Here is a 19,289-nt window from a genome sequence, read left to right on the forward strand (position 1 = left end):
GCATCTCCATATGCTATTATTGATGGGACGTAAAAGCCAAGTGGAAATGTTAACTGACATTTGCCATTACATGTTTTATTCATTATTTTTGTCTTTGTTAAATGATCTGTAGTATATAGGATTTTTATTTAATCATTATATGAGTATACCTCATTTGGAAGTTCAATTGTTGTTTCATATGTGGCTCTCCTGCAATAGTATCCTTTCAGAGTAAATGTAAGATATTTGCAATAACTACAAGGTATAAATACATTTTAAATATATACCTTTTCACTGATTTTCATTATGTTACTGAAAAATGTCTTAATTCTCACAATTACACATTTTATTTTTTCAATACAACATCCATAAACATTTCATATCTTGTGTCTCTCTATAGTCTTTTATAAATATAACTCTCAAGAAGTATTTGTACCTATCCTATACAGTACGTCCTCCAAATATTCTTATCTGTTTTGATGTCCACAAGTGTATGCACTCCAGAGAATCATTAAGTATTTAAACTGTAATAAATTTGTCTGAGGCAATTTGCCCTTAAGCGTTACAGAACATGCGATGGTGTTGATACGGTCCAGGATATTTGAATTTTTAAAAAAATCCCCATTGTTGGAATTAAGTTTTAGGAATATACAGTATACCATACACATGACTTAAAACGGTTTATCAATGCCAGTGTATTCTGTAACTCTTTAGGTATGTTTATTAGCTAGTAACAAATTAATTTATAACAAAATTATAATATAAATTTGGGAGGAAAGTAGGATTCTGACCTTGCACTTGTGTATTCCTACATCTATAAGAATTGACTTCCTGTTGCACATCGATCTCATACTGACAACTCTTATACTGATAACAGATGACACAACATGCACCTGAGTTCCTCAGTCCATAATGGATATTCACCCAGATCCCCACTATGACTTCCTCAGGGAACTTTACTCTCTCTCCTGAGTCGCAATAAACATCTCCTGATGCTTCATCATGGCAGTCTCCCCATCCAACTCATAAATCTCAAAATAGGCCGCACTATCCAACTCTCATCTCAGCCTCTCCAAGAACATGTGGGCCTTCCAAGGTCAGGTCTCAGAAGACAGATGCCCATTTTCATCCCCATATACATCAGCACCAGATAGATGTATGATGTATGAATTTTGAAGGATTAAAAATTCTTAGTGCCATGTTGACTCCTCTTCCTCCCTTCTTTCTATCCATCTCCCATTTTGCTCAATGCCTCACCTCACCTCTCTTCTCCAGCTAAACTGTAGAAGACATCAGAGACATCCTTATAAACATCAGAGATGGTACAGTGACTTGGCTATGGGAATGAAGAATCGCTTTTTTTCTCGTCAGACCCCAACTTTTCTCCATCATCTGTGCACAGCCCCATCTGGCAAGCCCTAGAGACTCTAACTCTGCAAAGCCAGGAACCATCCTCTCAGTCTCCTCCTGGCCCCATCCTAGCCATACCCAATCCTCCTCCTTCAAAGGAGATTTCACTTCATTTTCAATCTCCACCACTAGTAAACTTATCCCTTTGGCAACAGATCATCCAAGGTGCAACCATTAATTTAGCTTATCTCTTAGAACCCCTCCCCTCACCATGGGATTGTAGTTTACTGCTCACTTTCGGTCTCCCTAGAGACCCCCGCTCGCTCCAATCTCTCACTGTTTCAGAATTCAGATTAGCTTTCTCCTTCTATCGGATTTCTTCGGCTTTGCATTTTCTGACAGAAAATCAAGCTTGATGACTATACTAGAACTCCCCTTTCACTTCAGTGTCACAGCAATTCTCTGCTCATGCAGCTGCCCTCTTACAATGGTGGAACCATATCTTCTACTGGGGGGCTCTCAATCCTTAGTTCTACTGCTGCCTGTTCATCAACCTACAATCCACAGCATCAGCTGGGGTTCTCACTTTCCCACCTCCCTGCAGCGCTCACTTTCTGAGGCCCACGCTCCTACATCTTTTGTCCTTTACGCGTTCCCAGTTCTTTTTCCATACCCATCATTTATACTTTCCTCAAGATCTAAAGATGGCAGGGGCAGCACCAACATTTCAGCAGGAGCAAAACAGGTCTGTAATAACTTTAACTCTATGGGCTGCAGATCATCTAACTGCTACTTCCTCTCCGCATTTGCCACTCTGTATGGTCTCAGAATCCATTTTCTTTCACTTGCTCAGCACCCCCAAAATGACTACTTCACTTTCTTTTGACTCCAATAAATATCCCTATTCTAGAATCAGAGCTAACTTCATACATCAACCCCTTATTCATTCCCTTTCTCCTAAAAAGTCTCTCGTTTAGTTAAGAAGTAAGTTGTGAAGATGGGGTTAATTTTAAGTCCTTTCTGCATGAAGATTAGACTTCTAAGGCTGGAGTTTATGGCAGGAAAGGGGGTTAACTGATAAGGATTCCAGATGCGAGCTAAGAACCCCCTGGGTACGTAATCTTAAACTGACCATTTGGCCAGGGTCTCTTAACTGGCCAAATACCATGACCCCCCTCTTTACCATAATAACAAATGACGTCCGAAGCAGCAAGGAAGGACTATATAAACCTAAAGTTTGTACTGGCACATTGAACAATACTTCCGTTTTGTTGTTTCTTGCGGGAAACGAGACTTTCGGCTTTATTGTTCCTTGCATGCAATAAACTCATCTGTTTGACTTCATCTTGGGATCCAAAACCTTATTCTTTCTGTTACAACAGTTATTCCCCCAGACTCATCACCATTCCTACCCCAACCTTAGATAAGATAAGATCACTTTATTGGTCATATACAATTTCTTGCATTAGGAATTTATCTTTTTGCATACCCCAGCTTCCTCTTCATGAGACACACAGGCCGGGAGAGAGAAGCTTGGGGTCAGAGCGCAGGGTCAGCCATTTATACTGTGCCCCTGGAGCAGCTGGGGTTAAGGGCCTTGCTCAGGGGCCCAATTTACAATTGGCACTTTCCAACCCCATCACTACAGACATCCTCCTATTCAAAGGAGTTAAGCATCGATTAATGATCAGTTCCCTGTTTGCTTGATATCGAATTTGCCTCATTGGCGGAGCTACTAGAAAATTATCAGGATAAAAGCGCCTCATCATTGATCTCTCAGCCCTGCATAAATCCTCTAGTCTTAACATCAATAGACTAATCCTGAGGCTAGACTTCTCCTTGCTGTACACAATGGTTGCCCACACTAACCACCTCATCAAATCTACAGACAGCCTCTCAAAAGCCGACACTTCCAACGCATTCAAAACAACCTGATCCTATTGATCCAGAATTCTGGAACCTTTTCGGGGTCTGTTGATGCAAAAAACACTATTTCACAGTCTTCCATAGCAACCCAAAAATCTTCGACTCACTATTTGAAGCGCTCTGCTTAAAACTTTTAAATAACTACAGCCTGTCTTCAATACTCGATCTACCGGATGGCATTCTGCTAACTGTTCCACTTTTAAATGCCTCAGTAGCTCTATATGAACTACACCCAGTAGTTAACAGCCACAATTCTTTGGGGTTACACCTGGATACCAAAATCTACTCATTTGCTATGACAATTTATCAGTAATCTACATCATCAATAGATGGAGCTCCAAATCTCATATTATAATGAAATTGCCTGAGACATCTAACCTTGTTCTCCCCATCCAAACAATGAATCATCTGTGCTGCATGCATTCTCTGATACTTAGATCAGATTGCTGACTCCCTTTCAATTCAAGATCTTAGCTCTGGCCACCAATCAAGAACCAACGCTGATTCCAAGTCACACCTCTATCCTTTTGTAGCTAGTTCACTGCTACTGGTACACATGGAAAAACTTTACCATAGGATCAAAATCCCCATCACAACATTCAACATGAAAGAGCCATCACTTCCCCCTCTTCTCTGACTCTGGAAGCATTATTCCTACTTGCCTTCTTCGGTTTCCTTCAATCCTTCGAATTCACCCCTACTTGTAGTACTTTTCTTTACTGACTACATCCCTGTCTCCCTGACCTCTCTGATTGTTCTCAAGTTGCAGTATAATTGCCTACCGACTCAAGAGAAGCAAGACCTATCAGTTAGGTTCAAGGAGTTTTCATTTACTTTTTTAAACTCAACTTGTCCATCAGTTGTTACTAGTCTCTCTATGTGTACTACTAGCTCTATCAAAATCAGCTATATTATTCAAGCCTCTATTTATCAACCAGAGAGTCATTACTTCAACATTACCTCTAAAGCCGGCTTCAATGCTGGTCACTACTCTGGTTACTCTTTTAGGATCAACACATGCTCACAGCATATTGGGCACATATCAAAACCAATCCCATAAACCTTAAGCTTGCACATCATAAACAAGTTAAAGATTCTGCACCAGTGTTTCAGGTCATTCTTTTGGGGAGTCTGTGCAGCTCTATATTTTAAGCCATTAGAATGAGGTTGCCAACTCCCTCAGCCACTCAAGCTACGCCAAATGTACGCTGCGTGTTTCTTGCCTCTCCCTTGCATTTATTAGAATCTAACTGAACTACTCAGTATAACCTAAATTTATATAGAATCTTTTTATGATACATTTAACATTTATGATGTGTAGATGTGTTACATAGAAAAACATTACACAGAGACAAGGAAACTTGACAGACTAAATCAAAGTTAAAAATGCTGCTGCCCATTAATGTAAACTGGTTGCTGAAATCAGAATATCATACAGTATATATATATACCCCAAGTCATGTGAAAATATGTTTCCTACTATATTTAAATAACGGAAAAGTAAAAAGTCTAAAAGAAAAGTTAAAGAGACCTTTAAAAAAAACTACAGCATTTTTCAGCTGTTTTGTATTTTTGCCATCGCTTTACTCTGAATATAATGCCATGCCACTGAATTCTGCCAAGTTTGACGGCCAGAGTTGTGTTGTTCATTTCTGGATTTTAATGATATGTACAAAGTAATGCCTGAGGAAAAATACCACAATTTGTGCTCATGGCATTTACAGTATACAATGGTGCATACCACTTTTTTATTTAAAAAAAATCATCAACTTCTCAATGATTGCACAAGGAGGTAGCTCTACACATGAATAAAAATATGCAGTACAACCCATGTACAGTGGATAGGCAAGATCAGATGGCCAGCATCAAGCAATGGATGACTGAAAAGTGACTGATTGAATTGGTCTGCAGAACTGAAAGTCCTCCCACACTACTCTTGTTATTTCTCTTTTTTAATATTCTCAAAATTAATGCCTGAGAAGAAGTACCACAGGAAGAATAACACTAGAGCTATGGAGACACATTTTATTAGAATATTAATACATGTTATGCTGCATTTTTTAATTAATCACTGTTAATGTTATGAATCATATTACTTTATTTACTTTTGCCACATGGTTCTTATACTTGTTAATGAAAAGGAAAAAAAAAAGATACTTTCACTGTTAACTACAGTATCCAAAATAATATATAGACCAAAAGAGCACGACCATTATAAAACCAATTAAGAAAACTATTTGCTCAGTTTTATTATTTATAATAATAATATATTTTATACAGCTTTGTATTTATATTGCATTTGTTACTTTCCAAGTCTTATATTTTTGAGTGGATATGATTATTTCTGCTAATTGTATTTTTAGTCTTTGTATCTTTATAGCATAATTTTTATAGCATTTTTATAAAGGTGTTTGTTTTTTTTTCACATAAAAAATAAAAGCAATGTCTAAATTAATAACAGATGTGTAGAATAAAAAAAGTGTTTTCTCGCTTATTTAGTTTTCATCAGATAGCAAGATATATTTTGCTTTTGTCCACACCCCATTGTGCAATAAGAAACAATAATCATGTTTGACTTGCTCTGCATAATTAAACATAATCATAAGCTGAAGTATAAGAGGTCATACTAGCTATTTTCCCACACATTATGTTTTGAAATGTTGGTCTGACATCATAAGGAACCAGCATTTGGGAAGTTTTATTTCCACAAAGTGACTTTGTGAAAGTGATTTTCCTTGACAGCACCCACTTTTCTCACTACCCATCTAAATAAAGGGGAATGTAGCAGCACTTTTTTAAATTAGCCATACGGAGGGCTAAATACAGATTCACAACTGTATTCAAACAAGAGTCCCCAAAAGAGATGTTCCCCTTTAGGGATAACATTTTCACAAGACAATCTGGCCTGGAAACTGATGTGACAGTTAACAGGTGTTTGACTTAAAAGAAAAGCTGTCTTCTTTCTGCTAAATACTTTTTAAGAAAGAGTTCTTGCGCAGCTGGTTTTAAAACATTGCTTATAAGGGGATATGTTGTCATATGCGAATAATGTTTTGACTAATTCATTTATTGACTAAAGAAAATTATTGACTTATCGTACTGCAGATGTGCATAATGAAGCCATCCAACTCAAGTATTTCAGTTCACCATGACTGAAATCCAGCAGAGACATTTTTAGAAATCTGTGATAGATACCTTGCAGACATGCTGCCAGTCCTATACAGATCAGTGGGAACAATGGATGATGAACAATTAGATGTGGAGCATCTTCACAACAGATCAACTCTCTACAACAGATCTCAGTGGCTGTTCATGCACACTACGTTTAGGACACTGAGTATCTTATTACAACGAAACTTTTTTCACTTATGACTTTGGTAATGACATTACAACATGAAATAGCTTGAGTTACTAAATATTTTCATGGGTATTGTAAAAAGGTGCATGAATTCTCCCTTGTCCTTCTGTAGTCTGCTTTCTGTTGGTCACAAACAGCATGTTCACCTTTTGCTTTACCACTCCAAATGAAATCAGCCACCCATGAAACTGGGCTATGATAGGCCTTTTATATTTCAGGCATCATAGGATCTTAAGCTGACAGAATTTATGTTTCAGAACTTTTCACTGTAATTGAGTTTGCACAAAAGAGAGACTGTGTAATGAGAGCCGTAAAATGTCCCATACAAAACATTGTATTCCCCATACTCTTTGGGAATGTCTGTAGATATTTTACTATATTTTACAACCTTTTGCATCACAACTGCCCTGTTTTGTATTGCTTACTTACCAGAGTGATTAACTTAGATTAGTAAGAATGGAGTTTGAATGACACCATTGCAGTTTCTAAACTGTCCATAAAGAGGTTTAAAATAAAACAAACTGCAACAAAATGTTTTTTTTAATGAAAAAATTAAATTTGAAAACTTTATTTTTTTATTGTGTCACTTGTTAGAGGTATTGTTTTACAAATGTAATTCAAAAAGGTGAATTGTTTTTGTATCTTTCCCCATAGCTCAATTTATGAGGGGTGTGTGATAATTTGGCTCCTTATAATATAGAACAAAATGAACGACTTACCTCGACTAGCTTGTTAGCATGCTCGCGGAAGACTTGGGCATACTCTTTGACCTCCTTTTCATTGCCACTTTTTGCTGCCTCAATGAGCACAAGCAGGGGCACATTTGTCTCTAAGAAGGAGTCAGAGATGTGGTCCATCACAGCCTTTCGCAGCTGAAAGAAAACCATTAAAGAAATGTGTAAGTTCACTCTGCGTTTTAAAATCTGAGTAGTGCTTGCTGTAGTAACCGTCTTTCTTTCTTATTTAACAACATTTGTTCTCTTGTTTGTATTATCATTCATTGCCATAAGCTGAAAAGAGCTGTAAGGCAGAAAGGAGACAGGAAACTGAGGGCAGTTGAATGGCACAGGCATGTCTCCTAACCAATAATAATTACTAAGCCAGTCAGCAGACACAGAAGTTGACTAATTAAAACCTAAATTGCCTGGAAGCAGTAATGATGAATTATGTTAAAAAGGGGATAATCCATCAAAGAAGAACAAATGGTGATATCACAGAATTAGTTGGAGGTAAAAAAAAAGTCTAAAGTGAATGTCCTTTAGTTAAACGATGGCACTGTACAAAATACAATTTTTTGTGTATGTATTATTTGTCTTTTTCAAATGAATACATGTTATACTGTTGTACAAAACTGGTTTTCAATAAAGGAATTTTGGAAAAATCAGTATTAACAAGATTACTAGCCAACTTCAAAGTTTGCTAAAAGTTACAAGATTATTGAGAGTTTGACTACAATTTCAAGTTTGGTTGAGGCCTAATAATTTGTGTGACTGGTGAATTCAGAGCACCACTAATAATTGCAATAGAATTGCAATTTTATTAATAAAAATACAAGGTCATAGCATGCAAAGCCTTCTGTCCTGCACTTCTCAAAATATACAGTGAAATTTGTGCTTGTTATTTGACTTAGAGTAGGATCTCTTTGGCTCATTTTCAATATAAATATACAGTACTTTCATGCGTAATTAATTACAATAATTTCACATTATTTTTTAATTAAAACAGCAAATAGGATTCTACGTCCTACGCACATTCACAGTCATTTTTCAAAACCTGAATTGTAAACTATAAAGAAAGGGCAACAATCTGCAGATCTTCTGAAATTTATATTTTGACATTTCTTAATAAGCTAGGATATTACATTAAATCAGAAACTCATAGAAAAATATATAACAGTGTAGCGGCATGGTTATTAATAATACAGGAATTAAGTTTGCTACTCCCTTGCCAGTCCCTCTCTCCCTCATCTCAGTGGTGCTGGACACAGAGAGGCCATTCCATTTGGTTCACATTTAAGGTGTTTTTCTATCTGATAGAGTTTCCTGATAAGGAACAACTCCCAAGGCTGAGATTCTCCAGCCACCCTAATAAATGGTCATCTCTGGCGCCTTACTGTCTGGAAGACTCCAAGGGAGAGTCTCTTCCAAGGTTGTTTACAGCCCTATTGTCAGAGAGCATTGTTACTCATCCTCCACCTCGATCAACCAATCCGGAACTGGTAGAGCAGGATAACCCCATGTGGGTCTCGAATGCCCGCAGAACATTTAACCAATGAACGACTGTAGTTCCTCCAGAAAAAACAGGCAGCGTGGGGCTCAGAAGGGGCTCCCCCAGGACATTCTCAGACTCATCTCGGACAGTCACGTATCCCACCGCGAACGCTCGCCTGATCAACGAGTGAACTACGGTCAGAACTGTCGACAGCTGAATCTCAGGATTCAGGACTAGCTCTACATCGGGAACGATTGGATGCAGCAACAGCCTGTCGCTGTTCCTTTGTGTCCACGGGAGATCTGAATGCACAGAGATTGGATGAGTATTCAACACTCTGCATTACAGCTCGAGAATTCAATTGTTACCTCAGCCCCAGTTGATATCAATTTAATTCCTATGAGTGATGTACTTGCCTTTGAGTATCTAGTGTAGAAGTAGTAATCAAAGTTCATTTACGAAACGGTATAAATGAATGGTATACTGAATGTATGTCTCTCTTGGTTTGTAACTCTTTTATATGCACTTTTTATGTATTAATAAATGTATTGTTGTGTATTAGTGTCCGTGTGTGTGCATTGCTGAGTTATCCCGCAAGGTCGGTTTTCTAATAGCCATCAAAGAATCATTTTGTGACTTACTGCTACAATTATTAATTGTCCCAGTAAATGCACAAAACCCCTACAACAGTAAAGTCAAATTAAGAGAATGTCTTCTTTTAGAGAGATGAAGTGTGATGATCGGTGGTGTGGTGGTGAGGCAATTAGGATGGGGTCTCTCCTGTGTGTTCATATGGGTTTTCATTGAGAGCTCTGGTCTCCTTCCAAATTCCAAAGGCATGCCGGTTATTAGGTTAATTAGCATCTCTAAATTATCCCTATACGAGTGCCCCGTGATGCACTCTGGCACTCAGTCTGGAGCGTAATCCTGCTTTGCACCCTGCTGCTTTAGGCTCTAGTTCATCACAACCTCTGAAGGATGAAGTGGTTATAGATAATGGATGGATTGAAGTTTGATGTTTGTAAACTACCTGCTCTGTTTTTTAAATCCAGATGGTGAGTTACCACTGGTAAATTGCAACTGTGTAAACTTAATACAGTCTAATTAAAATGCAAGCAAAAACTCCATAAAATAATTAAGACCATGCATATAGTTAACAAAGCTTGAAAGATAAATAACTTTGCCGCTGCAGATAAGCAAAGGGCTGCATGATCTTCAAAGATGAGATTAGAATCCGTTTTGCAAATTTGCTTTTTAATGGGTAAAGTGCGTGTTTTTAAGATTAAGCACCTGTTCCAACATGTAAACAGATGTCTGGGAAAACTGTTACTAAGAACCTTCCTGCCAACTGCTTTTAATTTGATGCAAAGTACTAAACTCATCAATGTCATATGTAGTGATGAAAAGTATGCAAATTTCCAACTTAGATTCTTGTTTTTAAGAAGATATAAAAGATAGAGCACAGAAGGCAAACACACAGTTAAAAAAATGAATATACTGTATGTTATTGCAATGTCTGAGTTATTAATATCAATAATATCTCAACATTTTAGTCTTAATATTATTTAGTATCGGCAAACTGGCAACAATACATTTCAGTGATGGAAAAATGTATTTTCCATCCATAATTATCATTAACATGGAGTATAAGAATGTGGTTTTGATATTTTTCTTACAGCGTATCATAGGAAATGGGGAAAAAGGCAGGCAGAAAGGAACCAGAATGCTGCTGCTAATCACAGAATGAATGAAATAAAGAAGGAAATAATGCAACTGTCCAACTTCAAAATTAATTAGATATTATATATATTAAAGACAAAAATGAATGGGAAATTCTCAGTTTGTAACAGATTAGTAATTTAATTTTGAAGACACTCCAAGTTTATGGGATAGGCTCTGGGTTGCTATAATGAACACATACACATGTAGTGGTGGAGCTATTGTTTCTATATACACAATGTACACACCATGAAGTTCCAGATGACTTCTAAGTTTCATAAATACAAACTGTACACGTAAAAAGCAGGTCATTGTTCAATAGCTTTCAAGTCTGGCATGAGCCATGTCCAAAACATTATTTGTAATTTTTAGTAAAGAGATCCATGAAAACATGTCACAATATACAGTAATCTGGCCTCTGTGGTCCTCAGTGTTGTTCTAATGTTGATCTAGAGTTATAATATAATGGTACAAGAACAGATGCACAGTTCTGAGGTGACCTGTTTTGATATGATTTATAAGTTTAGCTTTAGCCCTGTGCACTCTGAATTTGTAGAACCTGGGCTCGTGAAGTAATGTAATACAATAATACAATGAATTTTTATGGTATTTCAGGTGCAAAATGAAAATAAATTGCACTTACAGTAATAAACTTTTCAGGTTTTAGTATCGGTATGCACCGGGACATTGTTATTTTCTAAAATGTGCTAAGGAAAAATTTAATACTTTTTCAAAGATTTGTTTTCATTAAAGCTACTTTTTTTTCTACGTCTGCACTATTTAATTACAAAATAAATACTGAAGATGAACTAGTAGTTCATAAATGAATGGCTGATTAAAAATTCTCTGATGCATGTTGGCCACAGGTATATTTTGGCATGCAGTACTTATAGGAGGAGACCTTAAATTCAGTTATCAGTCAAAAGAAGCTATGAGGAATGGTTTGACAGGACCATTTGTTAAATGGGATGACAAGGCTATGAACACATGGCACTTTTCCAATAGCTTAAATGGATGTGTGTCAGGGGAATACTAATTGCATGAGGCAAAACATTTAAGGATATTAGCTCAGCACCGTCAGCCAATTAGTGCTATTCATCAATGTTAATAACAACAGAAAAGCTATTTTTTTAATGTTTTGTTTATCCCTTTTCTTTCTGGATGCCCAGAGGGCACTTTCACAGATGCTAGTATCTTAAAGACATACCTATGAACAGAATCAAGCCATCAAGTTGTGGCATGGGAGGCATTATGTGATCTTGGGAAAAGAGAAAATACTGTAGAAGTGGCACACAGTAGGACATAGTCATTCTCTGATATCTAAGCAGAAACTGTGGTTTCTAGAATTTGAGCTTAAGTTAAAAGTAACATATCATGTTAAAAAGACACTTGCTTAAAGAAGGCTTGTAAATTGAAAAGGAGATATTATATGTCCTTGTCTTTGTCATTTGCAGATTTCTATATTGCAAGTACGTGAATGAATATGATAAAACTCCAGAAGCATTAGAAGTACCAGTAAAATAGACTACATTTTTTAAAAGTGGCACATGCTGTGGTTAGTCAGCATAGGTCTCTGTGCTATCAAGTCTTGCTAATATATTTATGCAAATATCACAGGATGCTGTGCAACCTGTTCACCTCTGCTATCTGCTCAAAAGAGATGATCTGAAACACTGGTATAATTAGAAAAAAAAATCTAAATGTATTCAAGAGAGCAAATTTGCAATGCATAAAAATCCCAATATGAACAAGCTATCTTGGTTACACATTGGTATTCTTAGTGCTTTAGGATACATTGTAGGATACTGGACTATATCCAGTATACAATATATTGTAGAATTTTAGGCTTAAATATTGTTGAGTTACAAACATTAAAATGCTTAGAAAGTAAAGTTATATATATATATGATTATATAAAGTTAAAAATACCAATCTTATAAAGTTAAAGAATAAAAAGTAGTGGGATGTTTCCCAGACTTTGTGCTACATATTCAAAGAATGTTTTCCACTATCAAAACTTTCTCTGTTTCAGTAGCAAGAATATACTTTATTTTGACTCTTATTGTAACAATTACAGATGTCAACAGTCTGCTAATGAAATAAGAAGAACCTAATGTATATGTCTTTATCTAAGAAAACATCACATTATTTTACGTATTACATTTATATATATGACATATTGGAAAAATGTCTTATGAACGTAGCCGTAGCAGTTTATTCACATGATTTTGAAAGTGATTTGAAAAAGAAGGAAAGGCACTAAAGACATCTAGCCTGCATTCCTCCATAATTAAAAAAACCTAATTCAAAATAATTATAAAATTAAAAATTGTTCACAGCATGGCATGCTGTACAGTACAGTACAGACTGATTAATTTTAAATGCATACAGTATTGTTCATTAGTCTGGTATATTGAGGCATGATGTGTTTGAATCAAAAAAAAGTTTCATAAATTGTAAGAAGGAAATACTGCACCATTTGACTTATTATTGAGTTGCAGAGTATTATGTAAACTGTCTTCTGGGCTTTATAATGACAAAAAAAGTGGAGCAATACTATAACTGATATGTAAATATAAAATAACAGTCAGGTTATTAATATTTATAATTAATAATAATAATTATGATTTAATTTTATTAATTTTAGTGTATAATGGAGTACTTAATCTAAACAGCAAACTTTATTTTATTATGTATGTTGTGGTGTCTCAGTGCTTGAATGGATAAAGTGAAAGCCTTCTTCGAGTATCAAAAATCATCTTTCATAGCATGTATTGAGGATTCATTTGCCCAACACACCAAGGACAGGACAGAGGGGAATATGTTTCACTGAAATTCGCCCCAGGACATAAAGAGATTTTCGGAAGCTCTATTTTTAGAAAACAAAGGACTTTTGACTGTTATATTCTTTTCATCTTCTAGATGTAACTCAGTTGGGATTAGGCCATATTTAATAATGTATCTGCAATAGTCTGCAGTGTGGTTTATAATGCACAGTGTGGTAATCATTATTACGAAACTTTCAGAAGTGGTTAATCACATACAGTGAAATAAATAATAAAAATGGAAAAAAGAAAAGAATATGAAATAGCCTGTTGCATACATGGTCTTATCACAAACAGATTTCTTACCTGCTACAATGTTTACAGTAGAAAATTATATTGTATATGACAATAGGTATCGTGTATATCAATCTGGAGAATTAAAAAAAAAACCTCTAGTTTCATAGAAGAATTCTATAATACAGGTTTAGTAGTCAATTTAATGTTTTCTTTCAGACTACAGTCAAGCTCATTATACAAGATTGCATTTGAAGCCAGGAGACTGGTGAAAGTCTTTTGTCAGTTAGTGTGTGGTAAGTTTTAAATCCTATCCTATTTTTAAATAATCCAATTTGATCTGTGTAAAATATATCAAAATGTGACAAATGAGAGTAAAAAAAATGAAACTGAAAGTAATTTATTAATAGATTTTCATATACATCAAAAGTTTAAGGTTGTAGCGAGGTGAGTATGTTGGTGAAATTATACAAATGACCAATACCTGTGACTAAACGAAAAGTATCTTGTAAGATAAAACTGAAACCTGATTTTTTACATACTGTAGAAAATTCTGTAAATGGATCAAAAATCATTTTACAAGTCATATAATGATAATTTGTACAGGGTAAGTGGTAGTAGGTAAGAGATCTGTTTTTAAATAGGGCCATATGTGCACCCGTAAACATTACACACTGAATAAATTAAAAGTGATGGTTGAAATTGCTGGTGAAATGAAATTGCATCTGGCTTGAAGTAAATCAGGACTATTAAACACTTTTCATTTCCTTTAAACCACTTTGGAGTACCATAAAAACCAAGGAGCTCCATAATAAACATCTCAGAGAATTTATACTGTGGTAGATAATAAAATAAATGTCTTAAGAGGATTAAAAATGCTTGGCCTTGTGAATCTGTAAACTGATTTTCACGCCTAATTATAATACATGCCAAGGAAGTTTACTGCTTTCCAAATATTAGCCAAAGTACATGGGCGCAAAAGAAGAGATGATATAGGCATTGGAAAAACACAGGCTAAAATGAGACACATGATAAATGACTTCAAAGGAAACGTGCAGTGTGATATTTACAGCCCAGCGGGGCACTGAAAGATTTTAATTCCATTCAATTATAATGGATCTGTGATACCTATGTGTTTCTAACTGATGTACTGTCATGCAGGGTGATGTTACAGGGATCTCATAAATGGCAAGGGAAGCTTTGGTATGTTACATTGATTGATTAACAAGGTGGTTTACATTGAGAATTGCAAATTTTACAATTCAGCATGTGGTTTTTAAGACATATCCAAAGCCCAGGCTGAAATAAACTGAAAAAGTTAACAGTCCTTCTCGGGATTGCTTGGACAGGGTTTCTTTTTTAAATTAAGCTTTTCTCCCTTCAGTGAGAATGATAACGTTGTTGCAGATTAGGTTTCCTATCTGTATCTAGCAAAATCATGCTGCAGAAAAATCAATATATGAACAGTCTATACTACTGTGCAGCCAGGCATAAACAATACTAAGTGCACATCTGTTATAATGTAAAAAGGATTATGAAAATAAAAGCACAATTATACTTGGTTTTTCTAACAAAATAACATCTGTTTTATGATTATATGCCTTCATGTTAAAAAGCAGAGTCATTGTGTTGACTTTTGTGTGATATCAAGTATTACGATTATGAAGCAGTATAGATCATGAACAGCTCTGTCATCTCTGTGCTTGCACAGAGTTGTTCAAACTGAATCCATACAGCTATCAGTTAAGCAGCTCGCATTGTTTAAGTGCTCTTTTACTCTTTTATCTTTGGAGAATTTATCAGGTAGACATAACTATTTCATTATTTCATTCTGAACTGTATTTAAAAGATGGACAAAGTATTTTCTATAGCCACGCCACCTGTTGTAGTGCTCTATATTTTTTAACACTGGCAAAGTACACATTGTAAACAAATGGTCTCAGTCTCTATTTTACTGAAATATACAGTATATGCCATTATTAAGGTTTCCTGTTTAAATATAATGAGCATCTTGCTATTATCAAAAACAGTGAAAAGCTGTGCAAACTAAGATTTTCAAAATGTGTGAATGGACTGGAAAAGAAAGCAACATTTTCCGGGGTGCAAGAATACTTCTATATTTAATAAGTATAGAGTTATTTTTATTAGTTTTGCCTTTTTCCTATCCACAGTGAAGTCCTTCAGTTTCAAACTCCACCAATGTACTTGCTTGGTCTGGCATAATTACTGTATCAGACCAGCAGGTAATGCTTGGCTATTCCCTCTGTTCAAATAAATAACCTACGCTGTCATTACATTCCAGTCAATAGTATTCCCATCTTCCTACTCCAGTGGCATAGCAATTGCTTGCACAGCCTTGAACAACAACAGAAAATTAACTGTAAATCCTAGTACTGCTCAGGAAGCATACTGCCTGTTGTAAGCAGATTAGCATCCTTCTGTGCGTCCTCTGGAACTAATACCAGACAATTCATTTTTTTCCAATGCCCTAGTTCTAGGCTCCAGTTCTGAAAAGCACCATTTGTAAGTCTGAGCAGGAAGCCAGGAATGACTTCAGTGTGATGATGGATATCCCATATGAACTGTGGGAATCAATTCATGCAGCTCTTGACTTTCATTATTTCAAATTGGTAATAACATGTCCCTATAAAATGCATCCCCTGTCTACAATGTTTTCCTTTTGCTTTCCTTTTGGATTATTCTCAACCCAAAACATGAAGAATGCATTTTTTTTATTGGAAAATATGCTGGAAACCACAGTTCTCCACATATATTTTCTTAGCAGCCCTAAATCAGAAATATTTCAGGTGTGTAGCTGCGTCAGCATGTGTAGGCTGCAAAGGAACAAGTAATAGGTTTATTCCATTCTGAAAAGAGAAGAAGGAAAACACAACGTTTCGGCTGTGGAGCCTTCTTCGGGTGTCTCTAACAAAGTCAATAAACTTTGTTACTGTAAACTGTAAACTGTAAACTGTAAAACAGATTGGCATAAGCCACAATAAACATGCTTAACGTACAGTATAAATTGTCTGGTACTGTATTTCTTATATGAGCACTATACACATCTACAAGCTTATTGTCCATTGTGACAGTCTTAACCAATTTTGTTTACTCTTTGTAACTGTTAATAATTAATTGTCTACTTAATATGCACACAAAAGCTTTGTGTATGCCTCCCTTGAGCAATTATTTAATTGTGGATAACACCCACAGTGATTTTATCCACCCATAAATAACACAATCTACAGTGGCTCACATATATTGCATGCTTACATCAACCCATTTAATGTTTTTCAAAAGAACACTTTCAGGAAAGCATTTTTTTCAATCTTTACATAACATATTGTAGGTCTAAAATGCAAATGTCCATCTTTGACAAAGTGTATTTAAATTAATAAGAAGACCTGATATTAAAGTTGTATATGTAGCACAATTTAAACAATGTTCTTTTTCATGTGAGAATTGTGGTGTTGAAACAAAAACACAAATAGTGAAGAAATAAAAAATTAGCATAGAGACAATGCTGCCTGTGGACATTTATAGACAATTTCATATTTCTTGTAAGATGGAGGTCCTTGTCAGAACCTACCACCTCCCTAGACCTTACAAACATGGAAATAAACATGTACTGTTTAATAAAGAAAAGTACTTAAGATATCTATGAGTTTGTACACAATCAAAGCGTACAAAGAAGTAATGACATTTTAGTAAGAATTGTTTAAACCCATGTTTTTATCTGAAGATCTTGGAAATGATCAACACAGCTGTAGCTGTACAGTAGCTAAATTTAACAAGCAAACTGTTATGACCCCAAGTGTCTAGGGGTAAAGGGATGTAACATTTAGGACAGTTTTTGGATGCAGGTGGGTTCTGGAAGCATGATAACAAGTGTTGGTGCAAAAGTGATTATTTTAAGGTGAATGAGTGACTGGTACGTAATAGGACACAATAGCACACCGGGAATGGGAACTAGAGCGGTGCCAAGGAAAAGAAAATAACAAACAATGGAGCTGGCTAAGAAAGTGAGCAGGACCAAGGTCAAACGAAAGGCCCCTTCATTCTAAAACCACCAAGTTATATACTGAATAAGTAATAGGTTTATTCCATGCTGAAAAAAAGAAGAAAGAGAACACAACGTTTCGGCCGTGGAGCCTTCTTACTGAATAAACTGAGTTCTGATTGGCCGAGAAGCCGATTGATGATGACATCATACGGAAACAATGGTGTAATGATGGACCAATGGGGGTGGGAGAACAATCAAGGTCAGGAAGTATGGAACATAGCAACAAATACACACATGGACCACACACTGGGACGTAACACAAACAAAACTAAAACCACACCACCACGCCACCACCTTTAAACAATAAAAAGATGGGCACAACTGCAACACAGCTGCCGTACCTGTCTTCGAAGGTCCCTTGTTTTTTTGGTCATCTTATCGATGGCAGTGTTGAGTGGGTCCCCTTTCTCTTTTCTGCCAGTCTGAAAGAAATAAATACGTTTGTAAGACATTCATATATTTTTACAGAGTCCTGAGCCGTAGAACAGCAGTAACCCCAGACCAAGGAACTTCTGTTTTTTTTTTCTGTTTTTTTCTGTTATTTTCCAACTACCACACACTACCATGAAAATTAAATCTTTTCTTCACCTAGGCCCTGTGACCCTGACCTGAATAGTGAAGCAGAGAAAGGTCACTAGGATGAAAAAAAAACTCCCATTACAATGAGGCGTCCTACAATTTAAATGAGGCAGGTCAAAGGTGAAGGAGCTCGTTGCTGTGAAATCTTTGTGAACAAGAAACTAATGCAGAAAAAGTAGAGGAAACATCTACAAGCAGCATGAATAACAGAATTGCAACATTGGACAGTATTACAGATCATGAATTTATTTCCAGAATAAAAAAAAAATACAGGGCATCTACAGGGTAAAGAGATGGGAAAGGAGATGCCTCTAAGTGGGTATAAAGATATAGAATAGAGTGCAGAGCAACAAACAGTCATGCACTATACAACGAGACCATGACAAACTTTAATGCAGCTACAAATAAAAAAAGCAGTACAATTAATATAAATTGCAGAGTCAGTTGGCAACTCTGAATAATTGGCTTCTGCATTCAAGAGTATGAATGACTCACATGCAAAACTGTTTACTAAAACAAAATTGACATAAATCTGGTGTTTGGCTGACACCAAGGAAGACTCCTTGAGGGAATTGAAATAGACAAGAAACTTGCATCACTGTACCTTAATGAGCTGAGTAATCTGTAACTTTTCATTTTGTGAAGTTTATTTTTATTTCCCCCTGGTGAGCTCACAGAAAAGACATTTCATTGCCAGCAATTAGTGCTACACGCTGTATTGTTGTGCATTTGATAAATAAACTTTGATTGGTAATCACTGAGTACTTCTTGTACGGAGTATTAGCAAAATCTTATAACTACAACCAATTCAGAAGTTATTAGCAGGACAAGACGTGTGAATTCCAGGTTATAGTCAGCATTTTTTTATTTTCTGTTAGCTTTTTATGTGCAATTAAACTCTACAAATATATATGTGGGAAATATCACTCCTTTAAAGTAATGGAATTTATGGACTTAAGGGACTTAATGTATAAGAAATTTTCCTTTATTATAAATCTAGAGAACAGGCCCTGTAGTGGTTTGCTCCTCCTTTTTTGTTCAATCC

General features: G+C 35.9%; 1 protein-coding gene across 3 annotated transcripts in view; it reads right to left on the reverse strand.

Moving 5' to 3' along the window:
* ctnna2 (catenin (cadherin-associated protein), alpha 2) overlaps positions 1-19,289 on the reverse strand; it is a 562,621-nt gene that overhangs the window by 127,120 nt on the left and 416,212 nt on the right. For all 3 annotated transcript variants that reach the window (XM_088637613.1, XM_088637605.1, XM_088637621.1), the window contains 2 exons: positions 18,007-18,087; positions 7,333-7,485 (listed from right to left, as the gene is read on the reverse strand). In XM_088637613.1, coding sequence (XP_088493739.1) covers positions 7,333-7,485; positions 18,007-18,087 — 234 coding nt within the window. The remainder of the gene's footprint in view (positions 1-7,332; positions 7,486-18,006; positions 18,088-19,289) is intronic.

This window comes from Lepisosteus platostomus, chromosome 1, assembly GCF_059453375.1.
Source record: "Lepisosteus platostomus isolate fLepPlt1 chromosome 1, fLepPlt1.hap1, whole genome shotgun sequence".
Classification (NCBI taxonomy): Eukaryota; Metazoa; Chordata; class Actinopteri; order Semionotiformes; family Lepisosteidae; genus Lepisosteus; species Lepisosteus platostomus.